At 44.5% G+C, this 12,729-nt stretch overlaps 1 protein-coding gene across 4 annotated transcripts in view; it reads left to right on the forward strand.

Annotated features, from left to right (window-relative positions):
* SPIRE1 (spire type actin nucleation factor 1) overlaps nucleotides 1–5,391 on the forward strand; it is a 115,909-nt gene extending 110,518 nt beyond the window's left edge. For all 4 annotated transcript variants that reach the window (XM_084780310.1, XM_084780312.1, XM_084780311.1 and 1 more), the window contains one exon: nucleotides 2,677–5,391. In XM_084780310.1, coding sequence (XP_084636436.1) covers nucleotides 2,677–2,935 — 259 coding nt within the window. In that variant the 3' untranslated portion in view covers nucleotides 2,936–5,391. The remainder of the gene's footprint in view (nucleotides 1–2,676) is intronic.
* Nucleotides 5,392–12,729: the final 7,338 nt, after the last annotated feature.

A 12,729-nucleotide genomic window follows, 5' to 3' on the forward strand; every position in this document is an offset into this window, starting at 1 on the left:
CTAGTCTTCCTTTCCTCCTTGTCTAGTTGAAGATAAAATCCGCTGACGCCTGTGTTTTAATGTGTGTTATAGCTTTGAGTTGCTTTACCATTGTAAAGGCAGAGATAAAGCTTCATGCCAAGACCTAAGTCTCAAACGGTTGCCTTCAGTACAGGGTAAAGCAGGATTGTCCTTAACAGAAAGGGAACGTCTATTCAGGCCACATGCTGGCGGGGCCAAGAGATCCTGGCTCTGGACTGTGGGGTTAGGAAGCCCTGCGCATAGTGCATCACCTGGGCCCATGAGGCCTTGGGTGCTGACTTGTTCTCCTGAGACATGGCTGCCCATGGCGAGCACTGAAGGGACAGGGATGAGCCCAGGACAGGACATCAGTGGCTCAGGGCACTTGTTCTATTCAGTGATGGCTTTGAATGGCTACTGTGTCTTTCTTTTTGCTTTCTCCTTTTTGAAATAGTTAGTTACATAGTAGCTCAGTTAGAGGAGCTCCAGTTTGATTACCTCAAACAGTCTTGAAAACATGATTATAATTCATCTCTCTGAATCCACCTAGCCAGTCACTGAAACAGAATTTTTTGTGGAGGAGTGAACATATTTGAGAATACAAGAAAAGTGATGGGGTGGGGTCGGAGCTAGAGAGATGGCTCAGTAAATAAGAGCACTGTCTGCTCTTCCAGATGTCCTGAGTTCAATTCCCAGCATGGTGGCTTATGACATGGTGGCTCATGTAAAGGGATCTGATGCCTTCTTCTGGCATGCAGGTGTACATGCAGATAGAGTACTCATATACATAAAAAAGTAAATAAATCTTTTTTAAAAAAGAAAAGAAGAAAAGCAGTGAAAAAGTGTTTTTCAGGATAAGACATGTAAGTTCCCTTAAATTCCTGTAGTCTGACCTATCGTCTTCTAAACAGGGCACGGGGCCTTGGAAAAAGACCTGGAAGCCCTTCTGAATCATCAACAGAATGTTAGCAATGCATATTTGCATTTCATTTAGGTGTTCAAAACCACAGTCTGTGGTGTATGGTGATCGAGAAAATACCTGGACACCCTCTTTTCCAAAAATTCCACAGGAGATGAGAATTTCCAGTGATCTCATTATTTTTGCTTCTTGTTTGGTTGATTGTTGTGTGCAGGGGTTGAACCCAGGGCCTTCACATGCTAGGCAAGTGTTCTTCCATTGAGTAGCCACGCAGCCACGCAGCCACAGTATTGGTTTTTGCTGTTGGCTTTGTTTTGGTTTTGAGTGTTATGTGTGTGTTTGCATGTGTGTGGGCATATAAATGTTAAGCTGATGTTTACTGTCTTCCTCAATCACTCTCCATCCCTTAATTGAGACCAGGTCTGAACTTGAGAGCTCCCTCTTAGCTGGCACTTGCTGCAGGGTACCCTGGCTGCCTGCTGAGTACTGGGAACACAGGCAACCCACCATACCTACTTGGGTTTTAATGGGTGCTGGGTATCAACACTCTGTCTTCACATTGGCACAGCAAGAGTGTTTACCTGCTGAGCCAGCTCTCAGCTTCAGTATTACTACTTTTGTTTTCCATTACTTTTATTATTTATGCATATGGGTGTTTTATTTGCATGTAAGTTCGTCACTACTTGCATACCTGGTTTCTGTGGAGCCCAGAAGAGGGCTTCAGATCCCATGGGTCTAGAGTTTTAGATGGTTGTGAGATGCCGTGTGGGAGTCAGATCCAGGTCTCTTCTGCAAGAAGAACCAGTGCTCTTAGCCTCTGTGCCGTCACTCCTAGGCCTCCCCACCCCAGCCCACAATATTATTATGTTTCTTACTCCTTTCATCTTCTTCCTTCTTGCTTCTTTCCCTCTTTCTTTTTTGTTTTGTTTGAAATGGTTGCTCTGTGTTGCCTTGGCCTCTTTTCTCCTCCACCTCTGTTTGTTTGCTTCTCTGTGTAGCTCTGGCTGTCCTGGAACTCACTCTGTAGACCAGGCTGGCCTCAAACTCAGAGATCTGCCTGCCTCTGCTTCCCAAGTACTGGAATTAAAGGCATATGCCATCATGCTCAGCTGGTATTATTAATTTCCTCTTCTTCTTGTTCTTCTTCTTCTTCCTCCTCCTCCTCCTCCCTCTTTTTTTTAAAGATTTATTTATTATACAGTATTCTGCCTGCATGTATGCCTACAGGCCAGGAGAGAGCATCAGATCTCTTATAGATGGTTGTGAGCCACCATGTGGTTGCTAGGAATTGAACTCAGGACCTTTGGAAGAACAGACAGTGCTCTTAACCTCTGAGCCACCTCTCCAGCCCCTACTATTGCTTCTTAATAAGACATGTACTTGATTTCTAAGAAGGTTGTTTTAACCCTATCTGTAATAAGAAATTCCTTCTCGGATATGACATGATCTTCATCTACCCCTTCTGTAATGCTTTTGCAGCTCTTTTGAGATTTTTTTCCCTTACCTATTCTTAATATTGCAGTTGGACTATTAAGAATACTAAATATGGTTGGTCATGGTGGCGCATGCCTTTAATCCCAGCACGCAGGAAGCAGAGGCAGGAAAATCTCTGTGAGTTTGAGGCCAGCCTGGTGTGCAAAGCAAGTTCAGGACAGCTAGGGCTATTATACAGAGAAACTCTGTCTCAAAGAAACAACAAACAAAGAAGAGAAAGAGAAAGAAAACTAAATATTTTGTCTCCCCCACTCCCCACTCAGGTTTTCCTCAAAATCAAAGTCTGTGGACAAATCAGATGAAGAACTCCAGTTTCCCAAAGAGTTCATGGAGGACTGGAGCACGATGGAGGTGTGTGTGGACTGCAAAAAGTTCATTTCAGAAATCATCAGCTCAAGCCGGCGCAGCCTGGTGTTGGCCAACAAAAGAGCCCGGTTGAAAAGGAAGACACAGTCTTTCTACATGTCCTCTGCGGGCCCCTCGGAGTACTGCCCTTCAGAAAGGACTATCAATGAGATCTGAGCCCTGTGCCTTCCCGTTGCTGTTGTGTCCAGAGGCGGTCGCAGTGCAGCAGGGCCCCTTTCCCAGGGCTATGACTGAACAGGCTCCATCCGCAGCAGGCCAGGCTTGTGCTGCACACCCCGTGCACACTCAAGGCTGTGCTCATAGCGGCTGACGGTGCGAGGCAGGTCAGCCGCTTGCTCATTTGCACTCAGAAAGCCTAAAACTTGATTTTGGGTATGTGGATAGGGAAGCCAGAAACTCCCTTAGTTTGGTTCCTCGATGTTCTTCAGATAATTTCCTGACTAAGGCAAAAAGCTCCCTTTGTGTGAAGTCAGTCTGACAGAGTGTTGATGTTAGCACAGTTCTAAGCGGTAAGTCATATTGGCATTCCACTGGACAGTGTTCCTATCTCATGCACATAATGGTCCAAAGCCCTGCCACACACTGGCTCCCCGGGGTGGGCCAGGTTGGCTCTGGTCTCACAGCACAAATCTAGACGGCCTTGCTGAGAATTCAGAGCATCCAAGCAAGCCGTACACCGCATGGACGGCCACTCCTCTGAGCTGCAGGGTCTGCCTGGCCCATGCCTCAGTGTTTCCTGAGCTGCTAACAGGCCTTCATTCCCTATTGTGAATGTATTATGGTTTTAAATAGTTTTATAATACATGTCAAGGAATTAAAATTTTTTGGAAGTTTGAGGGAAAAGGAAGACTAAAATTTTGTCAAGTAGCTAAGTGTGTTTTGGTTAACTGTGACAGGCTGTGACAACAGAGGGTACCAGCAGAAAGGCGCTACATCTCATACATTTTCAGCTACATTTTCCATAACTTTATAGTATGGCCATCGTGACTAAATTAACCACAGTTTGGTACCTGAGTCTCAAGTTTATTTTTATAAATGAATTTTAAAAGAAAAATCCTGGCTGTTTTAAAATTTCAAGAAAATTAACCTGCTGCTGTGCATACTTTCTGGATGCTTTTTGCACTAGTTGTCTTGTTAATGTTACTGAATTTCTGATGAAGGGCGATTGACAGGTAGCGCTGTGTACCTGAAATTTCCTCAGCTCCTGTGACACCTACCATGGCCTGACCCTCATTTCCATGTGCTTAGAAATAAGTCAACAAAATAATGCCACTAATGTTTGGAAAATCAGTTAACTCACATGCACAGTGATTTCTGAAAGCTATAAAAACCACCCTCATAGTCACCACTAATGACAGCTCCATTTAATAAAAGGCATGACAGTTGCATTTCATACCAACATCAAGATACAGTAACATTTCCACATCAAATTGACAGTGACACCTCAGAAATGCTCCAGTAGTCATTTCTAATGCATTGAAATTTATAGTTTAGTAAATGGCTTTAAGTTACTTATACTGACGAAATAAACTTTACCAATTGACTAAAGTAATGCATGTTAGTAGTTCCTCTGTACTGCATGTAGAAGTGGACAAAAAACAAAAACCCCTTACATTCCAGCTGTTTGTAAGACTGTTTAAGAGCTGTAAACATCGCAGCGTGTGAGTCCCATTTATACAGTTCTTCCTGAGACCACCTGAACTCTGCACTGCAGTCACGTGGGACCCACCCACGGCTGTGGCCCCAGCAGACGCTCTAAAGTGACCTGCTTGAAGGAAGCAAGGAAGAAGGAATGGCTGGCACCTGTGTAGGCTTCTAAGCATGCATATTAGGTCACGTGCTTCTGGAAAATGGTGGCTGAAGTACTGCTTGACTTCCTACGTAAGACCCTGAGCAGCCACCACCAGCCCAAGTGAAAATTTCATGCACATTCACAAGCCAACGACCTAGTAAATCTCATGGATTTGACCTCATTCCTTCAGGCTTGTAGTACTGTGCACAGCAATTTGGCATCACGACCACTTTTGCCGGAGCGGCAGGATGTACATCTTCTAGCACATAAGTGGGTTTTGTCAAGTGTGTTAAGAGTTCAAGTGTATCCCATGCCCAGTAAACAACCTGCAGGAAGTAGTGGAAAGAAATGGTACATGACAAGATAGAAATCGTAGAAACAAAATTAGGATTGTTTGGGAGACACCAAGATAGATGTGTGTGGGTTTAACTCCACTTTGTCCACAAGATGGGCTCCCTCCCCCAGCACTGAGTTAGGGTACCAGGGGCTGGGGCTCCAGGGCTGGGCAGCTGCTGCTCTACAGAAGTCAGAGTGCCTGTTTCCCCAGAAGCCTCCTTGTGCAGGGCCCCTCTGTCCTGCTCCCTGCTGTGCTGCTCTTTCCTTCAGAGACTAATGCGTCTCCTGGTGCATCGGATGTTGCTCCTGACCCCTCCTCTGTGAGCACCAGCTGTCGGTCCCATTGCCTGTGAGGTAAGAGTATGTAAGAATGCTTGTAAATATTGTAGCACATTCATTAATATTTGAAAGGCATTCTGTCATTAGCAGTGCGAATTAATTTTCCCAAGACAAGTAAAAATTAAATAATTGATTTGTACATTGACTTAATGACCTTAATTACTTGATTTCAAGTCTCAGCCCTTTAAAATTAAACCAGAAAGTTGTTAGGCAGTAATCCTAAAAATGATCTGTGTTGAAGAGATGTGTGGCTAGGACCATAGACTCACATTATGAAATCTGTAAGGCTTTTGTTTTCTAACTATACTACTAGAGGACTGAACCTTAGGTGAATGTAGGAAACATGAAAGTTTTAAATTACATCACTATTTGTTAAAATAAAACAGAAAATTCGGCACATTGAAGGACCATGAAGAAATGTGTCCCACTGACTGGGCACTGACCTGGCTTCTCACATGTGTGACAAAGTAGTGCTAAGTGTGTTCCCTAGAGTATTGATGCTAGCCAGGTGTGATGGCGTACACCATTAATCCCAGCATTCCAGAGGCAGAGGTGGAAAATCTCTGTGATTTCAGGGCCAGCCTGGTCTACACAGTGAGCGCTTGTCTGTCTGTCTTCCTTCCTTCCTTTCTTTCTTTCTTTCTTTCTTTCTTTCTTTTTTAAGGCTTTTTAAAAAAAATATTTATTTTTAAGTACATTTGGTGTTTGGCATACACATATGCCTGTGTGAAAGAATCAGATCCACTGGAATTTGAGTAACAGACCAGACAGTTGTCAGCTGCCATGTGGGTGCTGGGAATTGAATCAGGGGCATCTGGAAGAGCAGCCAGTGCTCTTAACTGCTGAGCCATGTCTCCAGCTTCAAGGTATTTTATTTTAAAATTTATGTAGAGGGAAATAAACTGGCTTTCATCATATTTTCTGTATTAAGTTTCTATTGTTAAAAGGTGATGTCTTCCAGGAACCAACAAGCTGTTAGAAAGCACTCAGGTTGTAAAAACAAGGTACTTGCAGCATTTAAAAGTACTTTACAGCTGGGCATGAACCAGGCACGGTGGCGCACGCCTGTAATCCCAGCACTCTGGAGGCAGAGGCAGGCGGATCTATGAGTTCGAGGCCAGCCTGGGCTACAGAGTGAGTTCCAGGCCCAGGGAGAAACCTAGCTGTTTGACTCAAAAAAACAAAAACAAAACACTTTAGAAATACAGTTCCCAAGGACTAGATTTAAAAAAACAAAACAAAACAAACCAGTTCTACCATCAGTGACTGCTGTACAAAGCAATGTGACTAAAGAAAAGAAAGGTAATTGCAGGTATGGTGGAACACGTTTGAGATCCCGACATTTAGGAAGTGGAGTCAGGAAGATCGTAAGTTTAAAAGCCTGTGCAGGTTGGCCCTGTGGTGCAGCAGCCTTGGTCCTTGGCTTCCCATAACCGTATGCATCCACTTGCTTTTCACCCATCTGCCATCTTACCAGGAGAAAGAGGGAGAGAGAGAGAGTGCATCAGTCAGCAGGAGGAGGCCCCAGGTATCATGACGAGTGCTGCCATGCCCTTTGGAAAAGTGTGAACTTGGGTGCCCTTGTATTTAGTGCATAAATGTTTAGAATTGCAATATCCTCTTGGTGGATTTTTTTGTCTGGTGAGTATGTAGTGTCCTTCCTATCTCTTCTGATTAATTTTGGTTTAAAGTCTATTTTACCTGGTACTAAAATGGCTTCTCAGGTCCTGTACTTGGAGTAGCCTTTTCTATCCTTTTATCCTGAGGTGAAATCTGCCCTTGATGGTGAGGTGTGTTTGTTTCTTAGATGCAGCAGAAAGATGGATCCTGTTTTCTTTCTCCTTTTTTTTTTTTTTTTTTTGTTGTTGTTATTATTATTATTATTATTATTATTATTATTATTATTATTATTATTATTATAATAAAGACAAGGTTTCTCTTTGTATCCCTGGACTCAATTTGTAGACCAAGCTAGCCTAGAACTCACACAGAGCTGAAGTGCTGGGATTAGAGCATGCCCCACTGCTGCCTGGCCCCTCGGGTGTTACTCTAATGGACTTACCTTTATATGTTACTTGGCCTTTTCCTTTTGTACCTTTTAATATTCTTTCTTTCTCTTTTTTAATTGGTGTTTTGACTGTATGTCTGTGTCAGGATATTGGATTCTGGAGTTACAGTTGTGAGCTGCCATTGTAGGTGCTGGGACTTGAACCTGGATCCTCTGGAAGAGCAATCAGTGCTTTCAACTGTTAAGCCATCTCTCCAGCCCCTTAATATTATTTCCTGTCCTGTACATTTAGTGTTATGATTATTGTGTATCATGGAGAATTTCTTCTCTGGTCCTATTTGGTGTTCTGTAGGCTTCTTGTATCTTAATAAGCATCTCCTTTAGATTCGGGACATTTTCCATCCTTTGGTTTTTTCCCCCCCTTGGGCTTCCAAGACCTCAAAGCTTGCCTCCCCAGTGACCTCCTTCCTCCAACAAGACCTCATCTACTCTAACAAGGCCACACTCCTATGATTCCACTTCTTAGGGCCCAAGCATTTAAAAACATGAACCTATGAGGGCCATACCTAGTCAGACCACCACACTGAACTATCCTTTTGTTTTTGATTTTTGGTTTTTGAGACAGGGTTTCTCTGTGTAGCCTTGGCTGTCCTGGATTCCCTTTGTAGACCAGGCTGGCCTCAAACTCACAGAAATCCTCCTGCCTCTGCCTCCCAAGTGCTGGGATTAAAGGTGTGAGCAACTATCCTTTTTCTTTTCTTTCTCTCTTCCCCCTGCTCCCCTCAGGGTTTCTCTGTGTAGCCTTGGCTGTCCTAGACTCGCTTTGTAGACCAGGTTGGCCTGGAACTCAAAGCAATCCACCTGCCTCTGCCTCCTGAGTGCTGGTATTAAAGGCATGCGCTCCCACACCTGGCTAAAGGGGTTTTCTTTTTTTTCTTTTTGGTTTAAACTATCCTTTTTCTTCCTTTTCATTCCTTCTTTCCTTCCTTCCTTTCTTTGAGACAGTGTTTCTATGTGTAGCCCTGGCTGTCCTGGGACTCACTTTGTAGACCAGACTGGCCTCAAACTCACAGGGATGTGCCTACCTCTGCCTCCCAAGAGATGTGCCACCACCATCCAGCCCTTTATCTTCAACACTTAAGATTTTTCTCTTTCATGTCTTCTAATCTTTTGGTGAAGCTTTCCCACGGTTTTTGTTTGATCTTCTAAGTTTTTCATTTCCAGTTTTATCTCAGTTTGGGTTTCTTTCTTTTTTTTTAAAGATTTATTTATTAATTATTAAATACACAGTGTTTTGTCTGAATGTATGCCTGCATGCCAGAAGAGGGCACTGGATCTCATTACAGATGCTTTTGAGGCACCATGTAATTGCTGGGAATTGAACTCAGGACCTTTGGAAGAGTAGTCAGTGTTCTTAACCTCTGACATCTCTCCAGTTTGGGTTTCTTTAATGATTCTATTTTAATGATTATACTTTCATATCTTGAAATGTTTCATTATTTGATTCAATTGTTTTCATGGTCTTCATTTAGACTTTATTCATATTCTCATTAAAAGTCCTTGAATAGCCGGGCATGGTGGCTCACGCCTTTAATCCCAGCACTAGGGAAGCAGAGGCAGGTGGATCTCTGTGAGTTCGAGGCCAGCCAGGTTTTGAGAAACCCTGTCTCAAAAACACCAAAAAAAAAAAAAAAGGCCTTGACCAGTTATTTTGAAGTTCTTGTCTTGTGCTTCAGCTAAATCTTATTGCAGACTGCTGTAGTGGTGTTACTGGCTTCTGGAGGAGACACACTGTCTTGATATTCATATTTGAGATATTTCTTGGTATAGATATCTGGTCTTTGTTGGGTGGGCGGGTGTTCTGTTCTTTAACTGCTGTTGCCTACTCTGGATCCTAGGCAAGGGTGGTGGCTCTGGGATCCTTGCTGGGGAGTACTTTCATAGGTCTGCAGTGCCGCAAAGGAACGGAGATGGGCTAGGAGAGGCTGAGAGAGGCATCTGTAAAGAGCTAGGGGGCTGGGGGGCACACCATGTGTGCAGAGCATGGAGGGAGGGAGGAAGAGGTGCTCCTGCAGGCAGGCCACAGGAGGATGAAAAGCCTAGAGAGACAGCAATGAAAGGCTGTTTGTTGAGACAGGACCTCACGTAGCCCAGGCTGGCCTTGAATTCCTGATTCTCCTGCCTCTACCTCCCTAAGTGCTAGGAGCACAGGTGGGCACCACCAGGCCCAGCTCTTTGTGTGCCAAGTAGTTCATCTGACCATGGCTCGAGAAGGACTCATCATAGAACCTGCCACATACACAGGTGAACAGTTTAAAGCAAATTTGATCCAGACACCATAAAGCTCAAGGAACTGATGATGTTAGTGTGTGGTGCCTTGAGTGGCACAGAACAAAGCCAGTTACTCATGGAGTCAAGGCAGCTGAGGGAAGAACAAGTGCCATCTGCCAGCCACCTCACCATCTGTGCCAGGACCCTGCAGCCTTGGCTTTTCAGGATCTCTCATAAGAAAGGAGTAAAACAAATAAATCAACAAACAAACAAATATAGAATTGGGATCTCTTTTCATTAGAAAAGAATAAATAATTTAGACCTCTATAAATAAATGAATAAATAAATAAGTGGAATTAAACCTTTCTAGAGGGCTTTCTAGTCAGGGAAAGTCAGGACAGGTTTATTTGTGGAAAACTAAACAGTGGAGCATTGTGAAAAGAAGGCCAGTTGGAAGGTGACATAGGAGCCATCTATTACTGTGTAATAAATTATGTAAAAACCCTCTTGAAATTATGAGCCTTTATTACAGCAAAAGTTTGTGGGTCAGTCCAGCAGCAGCCTGAGGCCATGCTTTCCGATGCAGAGTGACATCAGAGGCACCAGGGACCCATCGTCACTTGAAGGCCGCAATGGGCTGCAACTCGGCTTTTGGTATTGCTCCTCACATGGCTAAGTGCTCTAGGGACCTTCTGGGCTCCTCAGTGACCTTACCATATGGCAGACTGAGTCACAGGCACCATCACTACATGCTGTTCTGGAGCTAAGTGCAGTGGCCTGTATGCATGCCAGCCACAGAGCTCAGGAGAGGTCATGAGGCACAGCCTCCTGGGACCATCATGGAAGCGACGACTTGGTGCAGAATGGGACAGTAAGACTATGAAACAAAAATGGATCTGAGGCCTTCTGAGGGAGGTTTTCCTGTCCAAATGGCCACACAGGAGGAGTCAGGGGCAGGACTCATGTTGCTGGAAACATCACTTCTTACCAGTGAGGAGAGGAAAGCTGGTGAAACAAATTTGGTTTTATTTAACAATGATGGATCACAGTGGGAATTCGTAGAAAACTGGGCAGTAAAGGGTCAAATGGGAAAGTGTTTTAGACTTTGTGGGCCTCCATGTCTCTGTCAGCCTGGAGCTGAGAGGTTGTTTTCACAGCCCTCTGAAAATAGCAAAACTATTCCTGGTGGTAAGCATAGCTTGCCAGCCTCTGCCCTGGCTAAGTGTGCTATAACCAGCAAACAGCACAGAACTTGAAAAAGCAGGCTGGAAACCCAAATGGGTCCTAGTGAGTGCTAATTACGACTCGATAGTTCACAGTTGACAGCTCTTAGTAATGACTTAAAAACTACCAACAGGGGCTGGAGAGATGGCTCAGAGGTTAAGAGCACTGTCTGTTCTTCCAGAGGTCCTGAGTTCAATTCCCAGCTCATAACCATCTATAATGTGATCTGGTGCCCTCTTCTGGTATATGGGCAGAATACTGTATAAATAATAAATAAATTTTTTTTTTTTTTTAAAACTATCAACAGTTAAAAACATGCTCAATTGTCAGGTGGTGATAGTAGCTCACACCTTTAGTCCAAGCACTTGAGAGACAGAGGCAGACAGATATCTGTGAGTTCGAGGCCAGCCAGCCTGGTCTTCAGAGTGAGTCCAGGACAGCCAGGGATACACAGAGAAACCCTGTCTCAAAAACAATAAAAAAAGAAAAAGAAAAAAATACTGTCACCATCACTGCAGCCTTGTGTTCTCAAGGCCAGCCTGCTCAGCACCAGCAGCGCTATGGCCCAGTACTCAGAGCCTGGGGGTGTGGCTCAGTGACAGTACACCAAAGAAAAAGTGTTTAGTAGGCTCAGCCATAAGGAAGCCGATAGGTTGGAGAGGAAGTGACAAGAGAAGATACAGCAAACTCCCATACCAGCACTCAGGCCACCTGGATGTGCGTGATGTAGAGACACAATGGCAAACACCTCTTCAGAAGCCAAAACCCACTGGCACAGATAGGTAAGCAGACACTGTGTGCATTAAAGATTTGTATTTTTATTTTATGTGTATAAATGTTTGTCTTCATGTATGCCTGGATACCACATGTGTGCCCTCCCTCCATCAGGCTTCCAGTCTGTGTGTTTCCTGTGGGTTGTGTCACTCTGGGGATTTGTGGAGCTCTTCTGTGGAGCATCTTGGGATACAAGGCGGTCCTCTGAGATGTTTCTTCCGGGCACCCAGGATACTGCCTGGCTGTGGGGTAGGACAGGTGAGGCTGACATGAGACTGTATTTTTAGGTTTTTGGTTTTTGGGGTTTTTTTTGTTTTGTTTTGTTTTTTTGTTGTTTTTTTGTTTGTTTTTTTGAGACAGGGTTTCTCTGTGTAGCCTTGGCTGTTCTGGACTCACTTTTGTAGACCAGGCTGGCCTCGAACTCACAGTGATCCGCCTGCCTCTGCCTCCCGAGTGCTGGGATTAAAGGTGTGCACCACCACGCCCGGCCTGAGACTGTATTTTTAGAGCTGCCTATTTTCACAACTTAAAATTAAGGTCTCAGCCAGACGGTGGTGGCGCATGCCTTTGATTCCAGCACCCAGGAGGCAGGGGCAAGTGGATCTCTTAAGTCTGAGGCCAACCAGGGTCTACAGAGTGAGTTCCAGGACAGCCAGGCCTACACAAAAGAAACCCAGTCTTGAAAAACCTAAATAAATAAATGAAATAAGGTCTAACTACTTATACCACAAGATCCTAAAATATTTTATGCTGATGAACTCCCAAAAGAAAGAGTTGTGGAAACCACCTCCAACCAAAACAGAAGTTACAAAGCCAAATAGCTTTACACAGAAGGAATGTGTGAAGACTACACTCCCTTGATTCACGATGGACTTGAAACAAGTAGTGCCTGCTTCTCTTGCTGCCTGACAAAATGCCTGACAGGAAGCAGCTTAAAGAAGGAAGGGTGTGGTCTGGGGCACCCGTCAGAGGCGCACGCTGTATCAGAGAATCCTAGGACTCCACTGGCTTCCTCTTTCAACCCCTCTCTTAAGTCTGGGGCCCTTGCTGATGCGATGAGTGGGGCTGCCCACAGTGAAGGGAGGGTTTCTTTCCGCAGCCAAACCTCTCTAGGAAAGCCCTCACGGGCACACCCAAGACGTTCCTCCGTATTGCCTAGGTATTTCCTACTCCAGCCAAGCTGTCAATCAATAGTCCATACGTCTC

The sequence above is a fragment of the Acomys minous genome (genome assembly GCF_964271855.1).
Source record: "Acomys minous genome assembly, chromosome: 4".
Lineage (NCBI taxonomy): Eukaryota > Metazoa > Chordata > Mammalia > Rodentia > Muridae > Acomys > Acomys minous.